The sequence below is a fragment of the Meles meles genome, chromosome 13 (genome assembly GCF_922984935.1).
Source record: "Meles meles chromosome 13, mMelMel3.1 paternal haplotype, whole genome shotgun sequence".
Classification (NCBI taxonomy): domain Eukaryota; kingdom Metazoa; phylum Chordata; class Mammalia; order Carnivora; family Mustelidae; genus Meles; species Meles meles.
The window spans coordinates 6,515,960-6,541,352 of record NC_060078.1 but is presented as its reverse complement, the minus strand read 5'-3'; the positions used below and the strand labels follow the sequence as shown (position 1 = coordinate 6,541,352).

General features: G+C 47.9%; 1 protein-coding gene across 1 annotated transcript in view; it reads left to right on the top strand.

The window, feature by feature from the left end:
- NID1 (nidogen 1) overlaps positions 1-25,393 on the top strand; it is an 87,264-nt gene that overhangs the window by 50,330 nt on the left and 11,541 nt on the right. Inside the window, exons 11-14 of the mRNA XM_046027260.1 lie at positions 3,961-4,110; positions 5,131-5,253; positions 14,062-14,280; positions 16,349-16,521. Of these exons, the coding sequence (XP_045883216.1) occupies positions 3,961-4,110; positions 5,131-5,253; positions 14,062-14,280; positions 16,349-16,521 (665 nt within the window). The remainder of the gene's footprint in view (positions 1-3,960; positions 4,111-5,130; positions 5,254-14,061; positions 14,281-16,348; positions 16,522-25,393) is intronic.

Genomic DNA, 25,393 nt, shown 5'->3' with positions numbered 1-25,393 from the left:
AGGCAGGCAGGGGGGGTGGGGAAGCAGGCTCCCTGCTGGGCAGAGAGCCCGATGCGGGGGCTCGATCCCAGGACCCAGAGATCATGACCTGAGCCGAAGGCAGCGGCTTAACCCACTGAGCCACCAGGCGCCCCCCCCTTGTCATCCCAGTTTTAAAACAGATTCTTCTTGTGTCCCGTCGGGGAGCCACCCCCTTCCTGCTGTCTTGCTGCTGGCTGAAGCTGAGCCGCTCCGTTAGCTCAGCCCTGATGCTCAGGCGAGGCTGCGAGGTCCCAGGGCGAGGTGAGGGCCCGAGGGCGGAAAGGAACAGGCCGTTCTCAGGTTTTGAACGTGACCCAAACATCTGCGCGTTTTGGGAAGCCGGTCCCCTTGCACGGAGTGCATATCCCAGCCCTGCTAAGGTCACTTATTTCTCTCTCAGCAGAGAGCAACCATTTCTGTGTGTTTGGCCCAACTTCCTTCCCTGCTTTTCTGAGATGGAGGCGACTTGAACGTTTATTTTTCATGACGGCGCCGTTTCCATTATGTCTGGACTCAGCCCTGGCGGGTGGGGGGATGCGGCTCCAGGGTCGGTGGCCATGAGGCTCCACGTCCCCTGCTGAGCGCACCCAGCACAGGGCAGGTGGGGGGCAGATGTCTGCTCTGAGGCGTTGGATTTTGAGGAGGACACTTACATGTCTGGACCTCGGTTCCTCGGGCTGGATCGTGGGCTCACAGGGTCGCCCAGAGCCCTCGGAGGTCACCCAAAGCTGTGCCACCGGGTCCGGGCCTCGTGAGGCCTCCCAAGTCCCCCACTGCCCGCAGACCCGGCCGCCAGCCCCCATCGCCCAGGTCCTTCGAGAGCCGCTGCGTGGAGAGCGGCTCACGGGGAAAACCGTGTTGGCCTAAACGCGTTCCAGCCAGTCGCTCTGGCTTGTCACTGGGTCACCTCTGCCGAAATTCTCCATCACAACCGTATGCTGCATGGAAAGCCCGGGTTGGAAAGATTTATCCCAGGTTGCAGTGGGGAAGGAAGAGAAGAGAGTTGGGCCAGTCGAGGAGGATGGTGCCATGGTCGCCGACGGTGAAGGGCTGGGCCTCGTGCAGGGGCTGCGGGCTGGCCGGGGTCATTGCCTGTTCTACGTGAGGTTCGGTATCCCATGGGGGACTGCCTCGTGGACTTCCATGTTTGGCATTTCCTGTAAACCTGCGACCTTTCTCTTTCCCACTGCATGCCAGCTTTTACAGTTAATTAGAATGTGCAACGTATGGAAACAGCCCATAAATCACCTTTATGTGAAGACACAGACAACCCCCCTCTGCGTGGCCATAGCCCTAGGATACGCAGCTCTATGTGTGGAATGTGGGGAGATTTGAGGTTCTGTTGACCCCCTCACATGGCTGTCTTTTGTGCAGTGCACAACACCATGTACCTGCCCCTCCCACAGGCCAGACAGAGGGCTTGCTTCACCCAGTGTTCTCCCTTCCCTGCCTATCGTGTTGTTGGGAAAAATTAATGTAAAACATTCACTTTTGTGACCTTATATTCAGAACTTAAAAGTAACTAGGGAAACCACCCTCCTTAGAGCTCTTTACAACCTGTATAACTTTCCATCCTTCTAACCTGGGACTTCTTACCCTCGGTTGTCCTTCCTTCTTGGCATCTCCCCCTTCTCTCCTGTCACCTCATTTCCAGCCCAACCAGCCTGCAGGTGCTTCTGGGGGACCACTGCCAGGACAGCAGCAGTGGCTCAGGACCAGCAGCCCGCTCTGCTTCCAGGTCAGGGAAAGGTCCTTTTCCGTGCTTCTCTTCAGAAAAGGCGGCGCTAGGAAAGCACAATCCCAGCTTACAGTCTGCTCGGGATTCTAGTTAAATTTTAATTCTCATTTGAGCCTGGTTTTCTCTCCTTTCCGGATTGCACCCTCTTCCTCCCAGCATGTCGTTTCCCATTCGTGGGAGGGGTAGGATCAGAGTTGTAGAGAAATTGCCAGCTCGGCAAGGTCAGGAGCCTTTGAGGAGAGCACAGCGGGGTGTCCCAGTGTCCCAGTGTCCCCTCTGGTGGCTTAGACTCTCGGGGCAGCCGCTGTCCTCTGTGACCGTCCTGACCTCTCTCTGAATGAATGTTGCTAGCAAAGCCATCTAGAAATTCCAACTGTGTGAGAACTCAGGCACACTGCCAGGGCTGTGGGCTGTGTGCTCGTTGTCAAGAAACGTAGAAGAGACTTTCCCTCTTAACTGACATGAAACCTCACTAAAACATGCCTCACTTATTTTTGAAAATGAAACAGGTCGAACTAAACTGTTTGGAATGGTATAGCTGGCTTTTAAAACTTCTTTAAGAAGCAAATGGCTTTGGCATGGAAAAGTGGTCTTCCGTTTAAAAAAAAAGTGATGTTAAAAAAACGCAATTCTAAATTGCCTTTTTCTAGAAATGATTTGAGGATTATAGAAACGCGTGTACGACAGCGATGGCTGGGAGGGACTGTCAAGACTTACCCGTGCTTGTCCCGTACGGAGGGTCTTCTCTGTTAATTAAGGTGGAGCAAAGAAGCTCTGAGCAAATGTCACTTGTAAAATGGCCACCTATGAGGTATAAATGACATAAATATGTGTCGGAAGAGATAGAGAAAAGAAAGCTGAGTGAGACTCGTTTCCTGGTGGTTTTGTCTGCGGGTACTTTCCCGACCTCTGAGGGACCCTAATTTGTTGAAAGTCGGGCAGCTAAGCTGAAGGAGTTAGGGGGGAGGAGGGGGACCCTAGAGAAGAGAAGAGCCTTAGAGATGAGGGGACGGGAGAGAAGACAGAAGGGCCTAAGGAAGCCGAGTGTGTTCTTGGACTTGTTAGGTATCATCTGGGTGACTGTTTCCCAGAAATTTGGAGCCTTGAAGAGTACCCTCTCCTTGACCTGTCCCCTGACAGTGCTTAGAGCTCTGTCTCTCTCAAAGACAAGAAAAACTGGGATCAGTCTTGGAAAGACTCAGTGAGGAGGAGAAGGAAGAGAAGCCCTCCTTGCTTGGGACGGAGTCCAGACGCCAAGGGCCTCTTTGAAGGGAAGGAAAGGAGCATCAGTTCTGAGGGACAGAATTCTGTCGTGGGTCTTAGAGCTTTAAAACCAGAAGCTAAATGGTGCCTTGGGAACCCCAGAGAACCCCCACCCGCCACTGAAAGTACCCCCGAGACCTCAGCCCTTGACTTCCATCTTGAGGCAAGCGCACAGACGTTTTACCGGCCACCCCCTTGGTCACTCACCCGCTTCCTGAGCCCTCATTCTGTGGGTTCTGTCTTTGGGATCCTGTAAGAATGACAGCGAATCCACCGGCCTCCCCGCAGAGGAAGAATGTGAGACTCTGAGAAGTTACGTGTTCAAAGCCATGTGGTGGACACTTGTGTACCTGGTAGACACTTGGGGATGCTTACACCCCAAAACCCGCAGTATCTCTACACCTGTCTCACCGCCCTGGAAACAGTTGCTTCTCCTTCCTTCAGGGGAAATGCCTCAGCGTTTGTAGTCGGTGCTCTGCCTGCCTGGTGGGCCAAGGGTCAAACCACCATGTGGAAGTCTCAGGTCCTCGGCTCCAAGTGTCCCGGCAGCGTCCCGCAGCAAGTGTGTACATATACACCCACACATGGCCACCTCCGTGTCTTGGTGAACGGAAAGTTGGGTTTGAGGGAGTCGGCATGGAGAGTGGCCCGAGACAGAGCCCCGGGGTTTTGCCGAGGTTGAGTACCAGGTGGGATGAACAGCCATGGTGTCCATCTCTGAAGACTGATTGGAGGCAGGTGGCAGAAAGCAGAAAATCCAGGGGTACTAACGCACTGGGGGCAGAGGAGGAAGCCTGACAGGAAGTCTGGAGGTCTGGGGTCTAGGCACAGTCCCCTCAGTGGACTAAACCACTGATGTAGAGGGAACTTGCTTAGAAGGCTACCAGGACCACTTGGGGCCCCTCTTCAAACACTGTGTGTCAACCTTTCGTTTGAAGCTGTCGAGGACCAGCGCCCTATCAACTACTGCGAGACTGGCCTCCACGACTGCGACATACCCCAGCGGGCTCAGTGTGTCTACATGGGAGGGTCCTCCTACACCTGTTCCTGTCTGCCGGGCTTCTCTGGGGACGGCCGAGCCTGCCAAGGTGCGTGCTTGCTCTGATTTTTCTCTCCACGGAACCTGAAAGAAAAATCCCATCTGCCAATTACCGACTCACCCTGAAATTACGAGAATGGTTCTTTCAACTGTGTTGAGTATATGGGCTGCGTTTTGTCTCTCGGCATAGTGTGAACCCTGCGTTTTCCTTTGGGGGCTGTTGTCATTGGAGAAAAACGCTTAGCCTACCCCTACTATTTTGTTCTACGTGACTTGCTTACTCAGGCAACAATTAGACTCCTGTTGTCTACTAGGAACTGAGGAGATTTTCTTTCGGGAAAAGGCAAACAACTCTTGGATACATGGGGCTTGAGGTCCAGGTTTTTGTTCAGTAAGAGATATATAAATATATAAATGTATATATATAATTCACCTGGCCCGCTCTCACTTTCTGCTCCGAAACAAGCCCAGTCCCCTTATTGAATAAATGATCATGCAGACTTCTTTTAGAGCTGCGGTCAGTCCTTCGTTGGCTCCCAAGATGTTCTTGAAGATTATTTCAGGAAAGAGAACTATGAGAAAATTACCCCCACCCCTTGATTTGCAAAATTGCTTAAAAGTACAGCCAACAGTGTTCCTGAAAAGTCCAAGCTTTTCTAAGATTATAAATTCTGAGATACTTTCTTTTCATTACTGAACTCGTGAATTTTCTCTTATCTCTGAGGTTTTTCTCTCCGCCCTTAATGATGTCTCCGAACTCTCCGAGGTTTTTGAAGCCCTCTCATGTGATGAGAAGGCTCATTTTATAATGCAAACGAATCTTCTCTTTTTTCCTTTTGCTAGATTTTCCGTGAAAACACTAGCATCAGAGTGAAACACATTTATAGATACACTGGATTGAATTTGGAGAGTTCGTGTTTTGATGAGTCATGTTTTGTAAATTTTAAATCGCTATTCCCAGATCAGAAATAGAGTCCCCCAGAGTTGAGCAATGGTTTAAATTACTGAGTCAACAATGAATTCCAGAAGAAAATTTCACTGTCCCCTGGGCTTGGTGGCTGTTTTGCAGATGTGGATGAGTGTCAGTCAACCCGATGTCACCCCGACGCCTTCTGCTACAACACTCCAGGCTCCTTCAAGTGCCAGTGCAAACCCGGTTATCACGGAGACGGCTTCCATTGTGTGCCCGGAGGTAAGGTGTTGGAGACACTTGGAGCTGGCGGGCCTTGCCATGTTTCTGATACTGAGCACATGGCCCTGGGAGAGGCGCTAAGATGGGGAAGTCGGAGTCTGTATGGAGAGTCTCAAGGGATGTTAAGGTGGGAGATGAGAGCGCAGCTGCCGTGTATAACCGGCTGTGCACTGCACAACGCTACGGGGTACCACGCAGACCATAACTATACTGGCGACCTCGAGTCTGGGCATCCTTGTAACCTGAGCAGGCAGTTCAGGGTAAGAATGCTCTGTATCAGTCAGGGTTCTCCAGAGAAACAGAGCTAATAGGATGTGTGTGTGTGTGCACGTGTGTGTATGTGTTATAAAGAGAGTATAAGGAATTGGTTTTCCCAATTATAAAGCCTTTCGAGTCCAAAGTCTGCAGTTAGCAAACTGGAGGTGCAGGACAGCCGGTGCTTCCACCTGAGTGTGGAGGCAGAGAAGAGCTGGTGTCCCAGGTCATTGATCGTTGGGAAGGATGGATTCTCTCTTACTCAGGGAAGGGCCAGCCTTTGTGTTGTAATCTAGCCTTCCACTGATTAGATGAGGCCCATCCGCTTTACTCAGTCCATGCAGTTAAAGGGTGATCTCATCCAAAACGTCCTCATGGAAAGACCTACAGTGTTTGACCAGATATCTATCATATCTCTACCCTGTGGTCCAGCCAAGTTCACACATAAAATTAAGCCATCCCAGCTTCCTGAGAGTCATAGGGAATAGAGCTCTGGCGGGGGTGGGGAGCAGGGGTGAAGGGCCACCACTGGGGGAAGATGCTGGCTAAGGACCCAACAGAATTGTCCACATTGCTGCTTGTTACACCTGACTGTGGGGTTTCTGAAGTGACCTGGTGACCCGAGGCTTGTGTGGCATCTCATTTGACAATAAAGATAATGATCATCCTAGTTCCATATCTGGAGCCGGTCTGGGAACGTAGGAGGCACCCGCAAATGCTGCTGAATGAATACACGTAATTGGAGGCCGTTTGTGTAGGTGCTTCACCTGTACTGTTTCACATGATGTCCGTAATCATCTTTTCTTTTTCCGAGAGAGAGCAAATAGGGGAGGGGTGAGGGAAGGGGCATGGGAGAGAGAGAATCCCAAGCAGACTCCACGCCCAGCTGGAGCCTGACGAGAGGCTCGAGCTCATGACCCTGAGATCACGACAGATCCAAAATCAAGAGTCCGATGCTTAACCGATGGTGCCTCATAATCGTCTTTTTAAAATGAACACAATTACAATCTCCATTTACACTGAGGATACTGATGCTGAAAAAGATAAAGGTGTAATCAAGTTCCCACTGGTAGTAAGTGCTGGAACCAAGACCCAAACCCGGCTCTGTCGGATGGACTCCAGCCTGGATTCAGTCCCCTAAACCACACGCTGTTCTGTCATGAGATCAAGAATATGCTGGGGGGCGCCTGGGGGGCTCAGTGGGTTAAAGCCTCTGCCTTCAACTCAGGTCATGATCCCAGGGTCCTGGGATCGAGCCCCACATCGGGCTCTCTGCTCAGCAGGGAGCTGCTTCCTCCTCTCTCTCTGCCTGCCTCTCTGCCTACTTGTGATCTCTCTCTGCCAAATAAATAAAATCTTTAAAAAAAAAAAAAGAATATGCTAGATGCCTCAGTCTGGAGTCGTGTAGTTACTTATTTGTAATTATTGCCGCTGTTACTGGCCAGACGTATTTATGCCACTGTAAATATGTCCTGTATATGCACAGTGATATAATGTTTCAACAAAATATCCATTTTACCACAACCTTGTTAAGCAATTAGTAACTATTTCAATGCCTGTCTACACTAGCCTGTGAGTGTAGGCTGCATATGCATTTTACTTATTTTTTTTTAAAGATTTTATTTATTTGACAGAGATCGCAAGTAGGCAGAGAGGCAGGCAGAGAGAGAGGAGGAAGCAGGCTCCCCGCTGAGCAGAGAGCCCGATGCATGGCTCGATCCCAGGACCCTGAGATCATGACCCGAGCCGAAGGCAAAGGGTTAACCCACGGAGCCACCCAGGCACCCTGCATATGTGTTTTGTTCCTATATCCCCAATATCTGCTGAAGGACGTAGCCCATGTGGCCCATGACGGTGCTCCCCAATTTATAGTTGAAGAAACAGATGACTGCGCCAGTTTCCCCTCCTACTAGCAGTGTAGGAAAGTATATATTTTCCACCCTCTCAACAGGGCTAGGTGTGACCAGTTTTTAGGATAGTCGCCCATCAAAAAGAAAAATAATAGATTTAAGGTTAAAATTTGGACATATAATGCTATACGTTTCTCATCTACATTGTTTTCTTCTGATTAGAACAAGGATCTGCGTCCTGTCATTTGCACGTCAAAATTGGCCCAGCTCCCGTTTTCGTAAATGAAGTTTTATTGGAGAACTGCCATGCTCGTTAGCTTATTTAGAGCCAATGACTTCTTTAATTTGACACAGGCTGAGTTCGGTAGTTGTGGCCAAGACTATGAGGCATACAAAGCCTGAAATCTCTACCACTTGGCCCCTGACAGGAAATGTTTCCCAACCCCCAGCCAATCTTTTATTCTTGAAGTTGTGGGTAAAAACCATCTCGCTGCCCATAGATTCTGATAAGCAGGTTACGTAGAGAAGAATTTGTGATAATCTCAGTCAAACATTCCAGCAGCTCCTAAAAATGACTAACGTTCGTTATTTCCTTAGGCTTGCTTCATATCGCTGGTTCAAGAAGCAGCCGATGTTTCATTTTTTGGTTTTTGTTTTTTATTTTTAACTTCACTCCTTGCCCCTTCCCTAAGGCTCTGTTAACTAAACAGAAACAAATTCAGACCTGCAGGCTGGGATAGGAAGATGGGACAAGAACAGAACTGATAAGATCTATCTGCTAGGATTCCCGATGGACTCAATCCCGTTCTCTTAAGAAATTCAGCATCTAGTTATGTCATCAAGAGAGGAGTGCGCTAGAAACGTACATGAGTGTTCATTGAGTATTGGTAACAACGACAACAACAAATCAAATGATTGTCAACAGGAGGGCTGGACCAGTGAGTTTTAGTACAATTCCTACAATGAAATAATGTACAGCAGTTAAAATGAGTGAGCCAGAATCAATGGATAATTCTCAAAAACATGGTAAGCAGGAAAAAAGTGACAGAAGGATATATACAGCATGAAGCCGTTTATGTAAAATATAACACTATGAAAGTAAAGCCACGTGTGTATACATATGTAAGAAAGCTACAAAATGCACATATAGGAATGAAAAACACGAACTCAGGGCTCAAGGTTGCCTGCGCGGTGAGAGAGAGGAGGTTGGGATCGAGGAGGGCTACACAGGGGCTGCCTTTGTATTTCTTTTTTTTTTCTTCTTTTTTTTCTTTCTTTCTTTTTTTTTTTTTTTAAGATTTTATTTATTTGCCAGACAGAGATCACAAGTAGGCAGAGAGGCAGGCAGAGAAAGAGGAGGAAGCAGGCTCCCTGCTGAGCAGAGAGCACGATACGGGGCTCGATCCCAGGACCCTGGGATCATGACCTGAGCCAAAGGCAGAGGCTTTAACCCACTGAGCCACCCAGGAGCCCCTGCCTTTGTATTTCTAATTTTTTTTTCAGCTGGAAAATGAACATAGAGGTTTTCATCATATTTTTCTAAACTTTGACTAAAATATTCTGTGAAATATTAACAGAGAAAAATAATGTCTGTGTCATCCCAACTCCTTTTGCCAAGCACAGTGAGGTACAGGTAATCCAACAGTCAGCACTTAGCTGGGTACCTACTGTATACAGTGGCGACATGTTTTTTAAAAAAATCAGACTAAACTGGCTTTGAGGGTGAGTCAGCCAGTTAAGGTCACGGCTACGGCAGTGTCACCCGATGACAGGCAAGACAACAAACTCGGATTTGTGTCCCGTGCCTCTGCGCTCTTGCCCACAACCCGTGTGTGGACTGTGGAATCAGTTCAGCCGACTGCTATCATCTTTCCTTTTCAACGGAATAGAACAGCAAACAATCAGGAAAACAACCGAGTAGGTAGAGTGTACATTGTAGGAAAAAGTGCCGTTTGGTGAAATGACTCTCGTTTCTATGTGTGGAGGAATATGTGTGCACGCACATAAGTGTGTGTGTGTGTGTATCTGTATTGAGTTGCTGAGTGAAGTGTATTCCTGTGGGTCATGGGCAGAAAGTTTGAGGGCTGCCATATTACAGTTGACTCTTGAACAATGTGGGGTTAGGGGCACTGACCCGCCCCCGACTCCACCCCCCCACCCTGCAGACACTTACAGTTGAAAATCTGTGTATAACTTTTGACTGCCCCAAAACTTCACTACTGATAGCCTACTATTGACCGGAAGCCTTACTAATAACATAAACAGTCAATGAACACGTAGTTGGTATGTTATATATGTCTTATGTACTGTATTCCAACTATAAAGTAAGCTAGAGGAAAGAAAATATTATTAAGAAAATCATAAGGAAGAGAAAATACAGTAAAAAATCCACAGTTCAGGGTGCCAGCATGACTCAGTCGGTTAAGCGTCCGACTCTTGGTTTCAGGTCAGGTCATGATCTCAAGGTCGCAGGGTTGATCCCTACATCAGTCTCCACGCTTAGCTGAGACTGCTTGAGATTTTCCCTTTCCCTCTGCCCCTCTCCACCACTCATGCATTTTCTCTCTCTTCCAGTCCCTCCCCTAATCTCAACAAATCAATCTTGAAAAAAAAAAAAAAAATCCACAGTTCAGACCTGTGTTGCTCAAGGGTTAACGGTAGTTATCTATTGTATTGTAATAAAGGATCCCCAGAGTGAGCAGCTGAAGACATAAATGTTTATTATCTCACAGTTCTGAGGGTCAGGAAGTCAGGGACAGCTTAGCTGGGTGGTCTTGGTTCAGGGTCTCTCATTGGATTGTCGTCAGGGCATTTGCTGGGGCTCCGGTCTTCCCGGAGGTTCACCAGGGGCTGAGGGATCCATGTGGTTGCTGGCAAGCCCCTGTGCCTCACAGGCCTCACAGGACTGCAGGTCCTCACAGCCTGGGTCTCTCACAGGGCTGCCTCAGTGACTTCAAGACCTGGCCACTGGCTTCCTCCAGAGCAGGTGGTGAGAGAGAGCACATTCAAGGTGGAAGCCAGAGTCTTTTGTAACCTCATCTGGGAAGTGACAGGCTGTCACTTCTGATGATACTGTAGTCACAGGGCAACCCTCGCATGGTGTGAAAGGGAATTGCCTAATATAAGAATGGCAGGGGGCAGGAGATTGGGGCCATCTCGGAGGCAAGCCGCCAGCCTTGTCTGGGGGAATGCAGTTGTCTAGAGTGTTGGAAAGTAAGAGACTGGATTAGTAGCCGATCAAAGAGGCATCTACAAAGTCCTGGTTAGAGTCGTAAAGCCTGGTCCTTAAGGGAACATACCACGCCTACCGATGCTTGATTGCGTCTCTTCACGCTCGGCACCCGTCACGCTTACCAGCGTGTTGCACCGACAGACACAGTACACAGCTGTCGACACAGGAATTCAGGAGCTCAGAGAGCAGGGCTTCGAGGAAAGATGAACACATTTAGAATAATACAACTTAAGGAAAACTGAGAAACAATTTAATGGATACTTTTTGTTTATGTCTCATCTTTTCTGTTTGCCTGTGCACTTTGCTTCAAACAAACCCAGTGTTAGAAAACTTGAATTTCCCAGTGAGAGCTAGAAGGGGCTCTAGAAATTCTGTAATTCATCTCCTTTGTTGTATAAACAAAGAACATGAGGCCTGAATAATTTTTTGGTTGACAAAAAGTTCCTTGAACTTCTTATATAAGAGAATTTTCTATGGCAGTTTTTCTCAAAATTGAGTAAGACCTTTAAAAAAAGATTCCTATGGTCTCTGGTGTTAGATTATTTTTATTATAGATAAATCTGGCTGTGGGGGAGAGCCCCTAGGAGTAGCTGGCCCCTGGTGGGGCAGAGTCGACAGGAAGCCCCCCCAGAACGAGTTCCTCCACCCCGAGTGTATCAGAGGCTACACTAGTTACTTATTTTGGATTAACACGGAGAAAGAAATCTAATCAGGCAAGGAAATGAAATGCAAGTCAAGAGATTTAAAAGATGCTTTTCCCCCCCTTATTTCTCTTTATCATTTTTCTCTCATTTTCTTTGTTCCCAACCTTGAGAAAGTCACCCCAGACTTCCTGCTCGTCCCTGGATAAATATCGGGTCTTGACTGCTTTCTCAGACCCGATGAGTAAAAAGAATCTTGCCCAAGTTGTCATTTTATCAGGCAGGAATAGGGCCAGGAAATGTGTCTTTATTATCCCTCCCCATCCCGCCCGCAATGGAAAATTCCCCGCGGAGGGCTGAGACCCTCAGCAGGGGGCTCCCACGGGGGCTGCTCCTGCTAGCCAGACTGGGAAGCCATCCCAGGAAACCCAGTGACATTGCAGCTTTCTATAAACACACTTGAAATTCCATATCCTGAGTCCCGATTGGTAGTTTTCTCCTCCTCTTTATAAGTTCAAGATGGAGCAACTTAAAAGTTCCTCTGTAAATTGTAGATCACTTGAGACTCTGTATGTTGGCCAAACACCATGTCCACACAAAACTGTCAGCCACATAAAATGGAGTCACCTCTACTTACAAGTTAGGTGTCGTTGACAGCGCACGCAACACCAGGCCTGTTCTCTAGTCAGAAAGGCCGCACCGTATACAGACGCCGGTGGAAGGAAACTGAGTCTGTGGCCACAGATAACTTCAGCGTGTGTGTTAAGCTCACTTGTGTGTATCACCGATGACATAATACATCTGGTGTTTGTGAGCTGTTCTGGGCTCTGGACTTGTGGGTACAGAGGGGCCGAGCCAGGAATCCAAAGACCCAGGCTCTAGCTTGCGCTGAGCCCCTTCCTGGTGCTATGGCCTGGGAACCCCAGCCGGAGCCTTGGCTCTCTCATGTGGTCTAAAAAATGGAGTTGCCTCTTGCGTACTGTTCTGGAAGAGAATTAAATGAAACACGTGTGAATGGAGGCAGTTGATACGGGAACTTGCCAACCCTGTGTACGTGCAAGATATGGAGGAAGGAACAAATTCTACATCCAAGAGCCAATAAAACCCAATATCTTTTTCTCAAGCAGATGGTTTATTTGTATCTTCACGTGGCTCTTCCTACATCAAATACGTTGTTTGTTTGTTTGTTAGCATTAGCCCCTCGGACAAAAGGGAAAGCTCACCCACTCTCCCCTTGCCAGGTTCAGCACAGTTTCCTGGCCTCGCTCACGGCTTCTGCTCATGGGAGCAGCCCCATGAAGCAGGCTAGCGTGAGAACTGGAGCATAGACAGAAGGTACTTTAAATATTTGCTGGCAACACGCACACAATGTCACCGTGGAGGCCGTGTTGCAGTGACAAATGAACATCTGAGTGTGAAATTTCAAATTCCGTCTGTACGCGTTGTCCCGTCATATTTCCCTTCCTCCTCACAACAGCACGTGAGGTTAGTTCCTGGCGCCATCGTGGTCCGATGGTGAGGAGTGTGGTCCATCCAGCACTGCGGACGTGCCCAAGATAACACCAAAAATGGTGGAACCGAGAATCGAAAACGCTTTTCTGACACAAAGTTCAGTGAAACAGATTATTATCTATTATGTTACAATGTATCTTATTACTAATACATTATAATATTATTATGTGAATATTAATATGTGAATGAGCATATTTATATAAAATTTCTCCCTAACAACTAGTAATGCCCTAGAGTACAGGTTGATAGCTACCATCCCCACAGGCCAAATCTGGCCCACTGTCTGTTTTTGTAAATAAAGTTTTATTGGAACTCATTCATTTAAGTATTAAATTTGGTTGCTTCCATGTCACAGCTGCAGAGTTGTGGCCGCCCTTCAACCAGTGTGGAACCGGCTACAGCTCTGCGTACTGGGGGGTCGTTGATTCCAGGCCATTTTCCACAGATAGAGAAGGATTTCCTCACCTGGGGATCCTAGTTGCACAGTTAAAAGGCCATGTTTCATGCCAAACACAAGGTCATCTTTGAAAGGAAACACAGATTTGGAAAATGTGCCCTGGGATGTTTGGTCTTCCAAATCTTTGATCTCGACTCAGCGTGGATAATCAAGAAACTTGAGATGATACAAAGGGCGAATTTCAGAGAAACAAAGTTTCTTAAAACAAATTTCTGTGATGCCCACCAAGTGATGAATGAATAAACAAGATGTGGTCTAGCCATCCCGTGGAACACTGTTCAGGCATAGAAGGAAATGATACACTGCTGGATCCTACACTGTGAATGAACCCCGAAAACCTGCTGGGTGAGAGCGGCCAGGCACAACGGGTCACGCACCATATGCATGACCGTACGTGTCACATTGATAGGAAATGTCCAGGAGAGGAAACCCATGGAGGCTGAACGCAGGTTCTGGCTGCCAGGGGCGGGGAGGAGGCGGGAGTGGAGAGGATGCTGCTTCTAGGTGTGAGCTTTCCTTTGGAGCCAAGGACGGGGGATCAGAATCCTATAGAGGTAGTGGTTCAATGTCGTATCGTGACTGTACTAAATGGCACTGAAGGGCTCACTTCGAAATAATCAACGTTATGTTCCGTCCATTTTGCCTCAATGTTTACAAACTGAAAACAAATCGCATAGGAGAGAAAAGAAAATGTAAATATCATCTTCTTGACAGTGACATCCATTAAATAACATGATATTTTACATTTTAGAAAATGAACAACACAAAACCCAACATTCAGTTTTCATGGGTCTGCATCCACCATGGGCTCCCGCCCGACGACCCAGCCGACCGCCTCCCCTGTGCTTTTCTCTGTTGCAGAAATGGAGAAAACCCGATGCCAACTGGAGAGAGAACACATCCTCGGGGCAGAGGGGGAGATGGTCCCACAGCGGCCTGGGCTGTTTGTCCCTGAGTGTGACGAGCACGGGCACTACATGCCCACCCAGTGCCACGGCAGCACGGGCCAGTGCTGGTGTGTGGATCGTGACGGCCGGGAGCTGGAGGGCACCAGGACCAGGCCCGGGATGAGGCCCCCATGTAAGTCAGAGGGCAACACTGCGCCGGGCTTGGGTCTGAGAAGGGCCTCCGGGACCAGAGTCCCAGTGCCTGTGAGCATCCCTGGGGGTCTTGCCCAGGGCACAGGCGACATGTTCTGTCTACCCTAAATCCTGCAGTGCTCCATCAGCCCGGACCCTGTCCCCCCCCACCCCTTTCTGCCCTCTGCTCCTCTCTCCTCTGTTTCCCTCCATCTGTCTATCCCCCCCCACCGCCCCATCCTGTTCTCTTCCTCTCTGCACACCTGTCCTGTACGAATGCTGGCAGGACCCGCTGCAGCCATCCTGCGTGGATAGCACGGGGTATGTGTGCTGTGGGTCCCCCAGGGCACACTCCCTGCAGTGGCCGCCTGGCCTTCTGGCTGCATGCTCTGTGGCAGGCTTGGAAGAGGCCCCCCGAAGGCCTTCCCTGGGTGGTGCGGGGCCGGGAGCAGGGTCAGGGAGAGTGAGGCCAGCGGGTCTGTGCTGCTTGGGACCTCTCAGCCGCACTCTAGGATGGAGCCCAGATCTACAGTCTGGCTTCTGTCTCAGATGTAGGAGATGGTCACTGCTACACGTAATCAAAATCAAGCACAATCAGTCCTTGAATCTCCATTCTCGGTTCAGCTAGTGATCGAGGATTGGGCCTCTACCAGCTATTTTCCCAAAGCTGCTAAGAGGCCCAGTGAGTAGGAAGTGGCCCTTAATTCATGCAGCGAACATTAGCTGAGCTTCCAATGCTGGGATCAGTGCCTGGGGATCCAAAGGGGTAAGTCACAGCGCCAGCCCCCCAGAACCTGGGGGACAGGTGAACAGGGGCAGGGCAGGGAGAGGAGCTCACCGGGAAATGCAGAGGCTTATGTGGGCGGTGGGCCAGTTGGGGAAGGTGTTGCGGAGCCAGTAGGTTACCAAGCAGAGGCAAAGGCAGCAGCTCTGTGGGGGGCTGGGGTTGAGGGGCTGATTCAGGCAGCAGGTGCAGGCGAGAGGTCAGAGAGAGGAGGGGAGCCCGGGGGAGGGCCTGGGATGCCCAGCAGAGGGCCTGGGCTTGATCCCGAGGGCAACCGGGAGCCCAGAGAGGGTCTTGAGACATTGATGCAACCAGATTCAGGTTTTAGAAAAACGACGGCTGACGGGTAGAAGCTGAGTGGCCCCGGCAGGTGCCTAACAGGCGAGCAAATGACCAGCCGGTGGGCTGGCAGGGAGTTTGGGGAGGAGGGATGGATTCCAGAGAGAGAAGAGGTCAGCCAGCCTGGTTCATGTCACTGACTGGGTGCAGTGGGCAAGATAGGCAGGCAGGAGAAAGAAGGGGAAATGGCCCCAGTGAGGACCGGTCCGACGCTCTCTGGTCCGAGAACAGGAACCAGAGCCGAGCCCTGGAAGGGCCACGTCCGGGCCCCCCCACTGTAGCCAGGGCAGCCTGTCCCTTCTCAGGACATTCTCGCGTCCTGGGGGAGCGGGGAGTCATGCCAGAGCATTTAGGAGGCGAGGCTGACACTAGGGGAGAATGGGCCCCTGCCCAGGGCTCTGTTCCTGAAAGGCCAGGGGGGCTGTGTGTCTGCTCACGGGCCCCGGGGGCGAGCAGGGCCGGCTTGCTCTGAGAGCCCCTCCAGCCTGGGAAGCCCAGCACCTTCCCCCCGGGGTGTGAGCTCCCTGGGGGCAGGGGTTTTGGCTGGACCGCCGGGGGAGGGGGGGGTTGCTGTTCTTGCTGTCCTTTGGTTCATGTGTCCAAAGCAGCGCAGGAGTGGTTACAGTATTTCTGTTTCTAAGGGAAGGCAAAGCCCTTGCTTGGTTTTCCCTTTCCACGTGACTTTTAATATGAACCTCAGGCCTTGCCTTATGACCTTCACAAACGCCCTCTGTGGTCTTTCCGCTCCTTGTGTTTATAGAGGTACAGTGAGCACCGCGTGCTTGTGCCGTCTGTGGTGCCACGAAGGCGGTGTGACCCAGGGCGTGTGTGTGCGTGTGTGCGTGCATGCGTGTGTGCGCGTGCATGTGTACGCCCACACGCGTGCGCTGGTGTGTGTGTTCCTGCTGCACGCAGGCCTTGCTCGCTGACCTCTCCCGCCACCCAGGTCTGAGTACAGTGGCTCCCCCGGTTCCCCAACGACCCTCTGTTCCTACCGCTGTGATCCCGCTGCCGCCTGGGACCCACTTGCTCTTCGCTCAGACGGGGAAGATCGAGCGCCTCCCCCTGGAAGGAAGCAGCTTGCAGAAGACAGAAGCCAGGACGCTGCTGCACGCCCCGGTGAGCGCCGGCCAACCGCCCACGACAGTCGGCTTCCGGGACCTGGCCTTGTCCCCTGGACTCGGGAGCCTTGTGATTTCCATGGGTCCCCAGGTGCCATCTCTGGATGGGGCCGCTGTGTGTTTGAGCTGCCCACCCATCCAGGAGGGGATGGGGCAGAAGCAGGAAGGCCTTTCCGAGACCTCTGTGACGTCTGACCCCTTGCGTGGGGCGTCACAGGAGTTGGTGTCTCGTCTGGGTGCCTCTCCCAGGTCCCACCTTCCTGTGCCGAATTAGTGCGGTGGCTCAGGTTTGACAGATCAGCTCTAGAGCCTCGTATCTGCCCCGACGCAAAAACAGGCTTTGGCTTTGAGCTTTTCAAAGCATCAAAGATGCATTTTGTGAGCGGGGGACTTCTGTCTGTTAGAGGTTGGACACTTTTTTTTTTTTTTAAGATTTTATTTATTTATTTTTGCAAGAGAGCGGGAACAAGCATGTGCCAGAGAGGGTAGTGTAGATGGAGAAGCAGGCTCGCCGCTGGACTGGGAGCCCAATGTGGGGCTCGATCCCAGGACCCTGGGATCATGACATGAGCTAAAGGCAGATGCTTAACCCACTGAGCCCCCCAGGCTCTCCGGGGTTGGACGCTTCTGAAAAGCCATTTAGTTTCATCTGCAATCCTGACCACCCCCTCGGCAAGAAACCCAGCCTGAGACCTGGGGACTTCCGGCACAATTCGGTCAGGGTTGCCAGGGCTGAGAGGGACCCTCAAGTCCCATAAGGAGTGAAGAGGCTTTTCTCAAAACCTGTTGTCATTAGCCTTGATGGGATTCATATTCCTGCCCTACACGAAACCCTCTGATGGGTTCTCCCTTCACCCAGAATAAAATCTGGTTCTTCCCGTGGCCCCCAGCCATTTCTCACACCCCATTCCCTGTCACCGTCCACCCCAGCCCCTACCAGCTTCAGCCGTCCGGCCTTCTGTCTGGTCCAAGACACGCCACACACATCCCCATCTCTGGGCCTTTGCACTTACTATCCCCCCCGCCCGGAGTCCTCACCCTCCCGGGCACATGTGCAGTTCTGTGCCTTGCCTCATCCCACTTCTGTTGGCACGGCACCTCTCTGGGAACCTGTCCTGGCCCTGTCCGCGCTTCTGTCTCCTTGTCCTGCTTTGTCTTTACCTTAGCACTGCTGGATACATTGTACAACAACATACATGTCTGTATCTGATGAATCTGTTCCCACTAAGAAGTAAGCTCCCGAGACCAGCAACTGCTGTCTCTATCACGGACATGCCTGTTTCCCAGTGCTGGGTCTTAGAGCCAAAACAGTGCTTGGCACTCGGAGACTGTTTGCAGAGTGAATAAGTGATCATTGTGTTCTTCTGCTGCCTCTTGGAAGCATATATCTCTTCGGGGGCAATCATCATTCTTTCTTCGTGTCCTCTGGCGCACACGCTGAGGTTGCGGGAGGGGGTTGAGCCCGCTGTGATAGTCATGGTCGCCCAAGACAAAGGCAGAGTCCAGGTAGGACAGGTGGAGGGGAGGCCCTGAAACAACGGGATCAACGTTCACCGTGTTCTTTTAATGTACGTGTCTCTGGTGTATTTTTACCGTTTTCACTGCTTCACCGCGATGACGCAACCGGCACCCCCATCCACCGCTCATCCCACAGAAACACTGTACCCATTAAATAATAGCCCCATTCTTCACCTGCCCTTGGCAACCACGAGTCTACTTTTGTCTCCATGGATTTGACTCCTCTACGGTGCTTCATGCATTCGGAATCCTGTGGTATTTATCCGTTTGTAACCGGCTTACTTCACAGAATGTCCTCAAGGTCCATCCATGGTGTGGCAGGTGTCAGAATTTCCTCCTTCTTAAGCTGAATAATATTCATGGCACAGACTGAGCACATTTTGTTCATGCATTCTTCGTCAATGGACACTTGGGTCACTTCCACCCCTTGGTTTTGTGAGCAATGCTGGTGTGAACACGGGTGTACACATTTCTGTTCAAGTCCCTGCTGTGTCTCTTTTTGACCATAAACCAGGCCTGGAATTTCCGAATCATATGGTAATTCTGCAGATTTTTAAAAAACTTTTTGAGGAACTGCCATACTGTTTTCCTTAGTAGCTGCACCTTTTGACATTTCTGTCGGCAGAGTACAAAGATTCCAATTTCTCAACCTTCTTTCCAATTTCTCAACCTTCTTGTCAACACTTATTATCTTCTGGTTTTTAACAGGAGCCATCCTAATATGTGTGGAGTAGGGTCTCATTGTGGTTTTTTTTTTTTCCCCATTTTATTTATTTTTTCAGCGTAACAGTATTCATTGTTTTTGCACAACACCCAGTGCTCCATGCAAAACGTGCCCTCCCCATTACCCACCACCTGTTCCCCCAACCTCCCACCCCTGACCCTTCAAAACCCTCAGGTTGTTTTTCAGAGTCCATAGTCTCTTATGGTTCACCTCCCCTTCCAAATTTTTTTTTTTTAATAAACATATAATGTATTTTTATCCCCAGGGATACAGGTCTGTGAATCGCCAGGTTTACACACTTCACAGCACTCATGATAGCACATACCCTCCCCAATGTCCATAGCCCCCTCCCCCTCTCCCAATCCCACCTCCCCCCAGCACCCACAGTTTGTTTTGTGAGATTAAGAGTCATTTATGGTTTGTCTCCCTCCCAATCCCATCTTGTTTCATTTATTCTTCTCCTATCCCCCTACCCCCCCATGTTGCTTCTCCATGTCCTCATATCAGGGAGATCATATGATAGTTGTCTTTCTCCGATTGACTTATTTCACTAAGCATGATACGCTCTAGTTCCATCCACGTCTTCGCAAATGGCAAGATTTCATTTCTTTTGATGGCTGCATAGTATTCCATTGTGTATATATACCACTTCTTCTTTATCCATTCATCTGTTGATGGACATCTAGGTTCTTTCCATAGTTTGGCTATTGTAGACATTGCTGCTATAAACATTCGGGTGCACGTGCCCCTTCGGATCACTATGTTTGTGTCTTTAGGGTAAATACCCAGTAGTGCAATTGCTGGGTCATAGGGTAGTTCTATTTTCAACATTTTGAGGAACCTCCATGCTGTTTTCCAGAGTGGTTGCACCAGCTTGCGTTCCCACCAACAGTGGAGGAGGGTTCCCCTTTCTCCACATCCTCGCCAGCATCTGTCATTTCCTGACTTGTTCATTTTAGCCATTCTGACTGGTGTGAGGTGATATCTCATTGTGGTTTTGATTTGTATTTCCCTGATGCCGAGTGACGTGGAGCACTTTTTCATGTGTCTGTTGGCCATCTGGGTGTCTTCTTTGCAGAAATGTCTGTTCATGTCCTCTGCCCATTTCTTGATTGGATTGTTTGTTCTTTGGGTGTTGAGTTTGCTAAGTTCCTTATAGATTTTGGATACTAGCCCTTTATCTGATATGTCGTTTGCAAATATCTTCTCCCATTCTGTCAGTTGTCTTTTGGTTTTGTTAACTGTTTCCTTTGCTGTGCAAAAGCTTTTGATCTTGATGAAATCCCAAGAGTTCATTTTTGCCCTTGCTTCCCTTGCCTTTGCCGTGGTTCCTAGGAAGATGTTGCTACGGCTGAGGTCGAAGAGGTTGCTGCCTGCGTTTCTCCTCAAGGATTTTGATGGATTCCTTTCTCACATTGAGGTCCTTCATCCATTTGGAGTCTATTTTCGTGTGTGGTGTAAGGAAGTGGTCCAATTTCATTTTTCTGCATGTGGCTGTCCAATTTTCCCAGCACCATTTATTGAAGAGGCTGTCTTTTTTCCATTGGACATTCTTTCCTGCTTTGTCGAAGATTAGTTGACCATAGAGTTGAGGGTCCATTTCTGGGCTCTCTATTCTGTTCCACTGATCTATGTGTCTGTTTTTGTGCCAGTACCATGCTGTCTTGATGATGACAGCTTTGTAATAGAGCTTGAAGTCCGGAATTGTGATGCCACCAACTTTGGCTTTCTTTTTCAATATTCCTTTGGCTATTCGAGGTCTTTTCTGGTTCCATATAAATTTGAGGATTATTTGTTCCATTTCTTTGAAAAAAATGGATGGTATTTTGATAGGGATTGCATTAAATGTGTAGATTGCTTTGGGTAGCATAGACATTTTCACAATATTTATTCTTCCAATCCAGGAGCATGGAACATTTTTCCATTTCTTTGTGTCTTCCTCAATTTCTTTCATGAGTACTTTATAATTTTCTGTGTATAGATTCTTAGCCTCTTTGGTTAGGTTTATTCCTAGGTATCTTATAGTTTTGGGTACAATTGTAAATGGGATTGACTCCTTAATTTCTCTTGCTTCAGTCTTGTTGTTGGTGTACAGAAATGCAACTGATTTCTGTGCATTGATTTTATATCCTGACACTTTACTGAATTCCTGTACAAGTTCTAGCAGTTTTGGAGTGGAGTCTTTTGGGTTTTCCACATATAGTATCATATCATCTGCGAAGAGTGATAGTTTGACTTCTTCTTTACCAATTTGGATGCCTTTAATTTCTTTTTGTTGTCTGATTGCTGAGGCTAGGACTTCTAGGACTATGTTGAATAGCAGTGGTGATAATGGACATCCCTGCCGTGTTCCTGACCTTAACGGAAAAGCTTTCAGTTTTTCTCCATTGAGAATGATATTTGCGGTGGGTTTTTCATAGATGGCTTTGATAATATTGAGGTATGTGCCCTCTATCCCTACACTTTGAAGAGTTTTGATCAGGAAGGGATGCTGTACTTTGTCAAATGCTTTTTCAGCATCTATTGAGAGTATCATATGGTTCTTGTTCTTTCTTTTATTAATGTGTTCTATCACATTGATTGATTTGCGGATGTTGAACCAACCCTGCAGCCCTGGAATAAATCCCACTTGATCGTGGTGAATAATCCTTTTAATGTACTGTTGAATCCTATTGGCTAGTATTTTGGCGAGAATTTTGGCGTCTGTGTTCATCAAGGATATTGGTCTGTAGTTCTCTTTTTTGGTGGGATCCTTGTCTGGTTTTGGGATCAAGGTGATGCTGGCCTCATAAAATGAGTTTGGAAGTTTTCCTTTCATTTCTATTTTTTGGAGCAGTTTCAGGAGAATAGGAATGAGTTCTTCTTTAAATGTTTGGTAGAATTCCCCTGGGAAGCCGTCTGGCCCTGGGCTTTTGTTTGTTTGGAGATTTTTGATGACTGTTTCAATCTCCTTACTGGTTATGGGCCTGTTCAGGTTTTCTATTTCTTCCTGGTTCAGTTGTGGTAGTTTATATGTCTCTAGGAATGCATCCATTTCTTCCAGATTGTCAAATTTGTTGGCGTAGAGTTGCTCATAGTATGTTCTTATAATTGTCTGTATTTCTTTGGTGTTAGTTGTGATCTCTCCTCTTTCATTCATGATTTTATTTATTTGGGTCCTTTCTCTTTTCTTTTTGATGAGTCTGGCCAGGGGTTTATCAATCTTATTGATTCTTTCAAAGAACCAGCTCCTAGTTTCATTGATTTTTTCTATTTTTTTTTTTTTTTTGGTTTCTATTTCATTGATTTCTGCTCTGATCTTTATGATTTCTCTTCTCCTGTTGGGTTTAGGGTTTCTTTCTTGTTCTTTCTCCAGCTCCTTTACGTGTAGGGTTAGGTTGTGTACTTGAGATCTTTCTTGTTTCTTGAGAAAGGCTTGTACCGCTATATATTTTCCTCTCAGGACTGCCTTTGCTGTGTCCCACAGATTTTGAACTGTTGTGTTTTCATTATCATTTGTTTCCATGAATTTTTTCAATTCTTCTTTAATTTCCTGGTTAACCCATTCATTCTTTAGAAGGATGCTGTTTAGTCTCCATGTATTTGGGTTCTTTCCAGCTTTCCTCTTGTGATTGAGCTCTACCTTCAGAGCATTGTGGTCTGAAAATATGCAGGGAATGATCCTAATCTTTTGATACCAGTTGAGACCTGATTTGTGACCCAGGATGTGATCTATTCTGGAGAAGGTTCCATGTGCACTAGAGAAGAATGTGTATTCTGTTGCTTTGGGATGAAATGTTCTGAATATATCTGTGATGTCCATCTGGTCCAGTGTGTCATTTAAGGCCTTTATTTCCTTGTTGATCTTTTGCTTGGATGATCTGTCCATTTCAGTGAGGGGAGTGTTAAAGTCCCCTACTATTATTGTATTATTATTGATGTGTTTCTTTGATTTTGTTATTAATTGGTTGATATAGTTGGCTGCTCCCACGTTAGGGGCATAGATATTTAAAATTGTTAGATCTTCTTGTTGGACAGACCCTTTGAGTAGGATATAGTGTCCTTCCTCATCTCTTATTATAGTCTTTGGCTTAAAATCTTATTGATCTGATATAAGGATTGCCACTCCAGCTTTCTTCTGATGCCCATTAGCATGGTAAATTGTTTTCCACCCCCTCACTTTAAATCTGGAGGTGTCTTCGCGTCTAAAATGAGTTTCTTGTAGGCAACATATTGATGGGTTTTGTTTTTTTATCCATTCTGATACCCTGTGTCTTTTGATTGGGGCATTTAGCCCATTAACATTCAGGGTAACTATTGAGAGATATGAATTTAGTGCCATTATTAGTCTGTAAGGTGACTGTTACTGTATATTGTCTCTGTACCTTTCTGATCTACTACTTTTAGGCTCTCTCTTTGCTTAGAGGACCCCTTTCAATATTTCCTGGAGAGCTGGTTTGGTGTTTGCAAATTCTTTCAGTTTTTGTTTGTCCTGGAAGCTTTTTATCTCTCCTTCTATTTTCAATGATAGCCTAGCTGGATAGAGTATTCTTGGCTGCACGTTTTTCTCGTTTAGTGCTCTGAATATATCATGCCAGCTCTTCCTGGCCTGCCAGGTCTCTGTGGATAAGTCTGCTGCCAATCTAATATTTTTACCATTGTATGTTACAGACTTCTTTTCTCGGGCTGCTTTCAGGATTTTCTCTTTGTCACTAAGACTTGTCAATTTTACTATTAGGTGACGGGGTATGGACCTATTCTTGTTGACTTTGAGGGGGGGTTCTCTGCATCTCCTGGATTTTGATGCTTGTTCCCTTTGCCATATTGGGGAAATTCTCTCCAATGATTCTCTCCAATAGACCTTCTGCTCCCCTCTCTATTTCTTCTTCTTCTGGAATCCCAATTATTCTAATGTTGTTTCGTCTTATGGTGTCACTTATCTCTCGAATTCTCCCCTCATGGTCCAGCAGCTGTTTGTCCCTCTTTTGTTCGGCTTCTTTATTCTCTGTCATTTGGTCTTCTATATCACTAATTCTTTCTTCTGCCTCATTTATCCTAGCAGTGAGAGCCTCCATTTTTGATTGCACCTCATTAATAGCTTTTTTGATTTCAACTTGGTTAGATTTTAGTTCTTTAATTTCTCCAGAAAGGGCTTTAATATCTCCAGAGAGGGTTTCTCTAATATCTTCCATGCCTTTTTCGAGCCCGGCTAGAATGTTCAGAATCGTCATTCTGAACTCTTGATCTGACATATTACCAATGTCTGTGTTGATTAGGTCCCTAGCCTTCGGTACTGTCTCTTGTTCTTTTGTTTGTGGTGATTTTTTCCGCCTTGTCATTTTGTCCAGATAAGAGGATATGAAGGAGCAAATAAACTACTAAAAGGGTGGCAAAGACCCCAGAAAAATGCGCTGTAATCAAATCAGAAGAGACCCCTAATTGTGGGGGGGAGAAAGGGGATAAAAACAGGTTCGAAAAAAAAAAAAAGAAAAAAAATTAAGAAAAAAAGAAAAAAAAAGAAAAAAATTTTAAAAATAAAACAATAAAGAAAAAATATAAAAAAGAAAGAAAAAATATATATATTTAGATGAACTAGTCAAAAAACGTTAAAAAAGAAAAGGGTAAAAGTTTTAAAAAATTTAGCAGAAGAAGGAAAAAGAAAAAAGAAAAAAAAATTGAAAAAAGAAAAAAAAATTGAAGTAGCCGCAAGATTAAAGAATCATGGGGAGAAAGCCATGAGTTCCGTGCTTTGCTTTCTCCTCCTCTGGAATTGCTCTGCTGTCTTAGGAATTGAACCTACTTTCCTTGATAGATGAACTTCGTCCTGGCTGGATATTTTGTTGATCTTCTGGGGGAGGGGCCTGTTGTAGTGACTCTCAAGTGTCTTTGCCCGAGGCGGGATTGCACCACCCTTACCGGCGGCCGGACTAAGTAATCGGCTCGGGTTCGCTTTTGGGAGCTTCTGTTCCCTGAACGCTTTCCGTAGAGTTCCGGAGGATGGGAATGAAAATGGCGGCCTCCCAGTCTCCGGCCCGGAGGAGCCGAGAGCCTGGGGCCCCACTCCTCAGTGCGCCCCCAGAGGACAGCACCCAATCACTCCCGTATCCCCAGCCTCTAGCCGCGCTCCGAGCTCACCCAGCCCGCGACCAGTTCAAGGTAACCCCGAGCTGAGAGTTCAGTCCTCGGCTCTGTCTCTGCAGCCGGCTTCTCCGTTCTAATACCTGCGAGCTCTCTGACACTCCGACACCCCCGATCCTTCTGTGACCCTGCAGGGCCTGGGGCCACGCTGACCCCACGTGGGCTTCACCCTGGTTTAGCCTCTGGAGCAATGTCCCTCAGTGGAACAGACTTTTAAAAGTCCTGATTTTGTGCCCTGTTGCTCCGCCGCTTGCCAGGAGCCGGCCCCTCCCCCCGCGGTCTATCTTCCCGTCGTTTTAGATTCACTTCTCCGCCAGTCCTACCTTTCAGAGAGTGGTTGATTTTCTGTTTCTAGAGTTGCTGTTCTTCTTCTCTTCGATCTCCCGTTGGATTTGTAGGTGTTTGCAATGTTTAGATAAGCTATCGAGCTGATCTCCTGCTACCTGATGTAGTCTCAGGCTGCTACTTCTCCGCCATCTTGACTCCTCCCCCCCCATTGTGGTTTTGATTC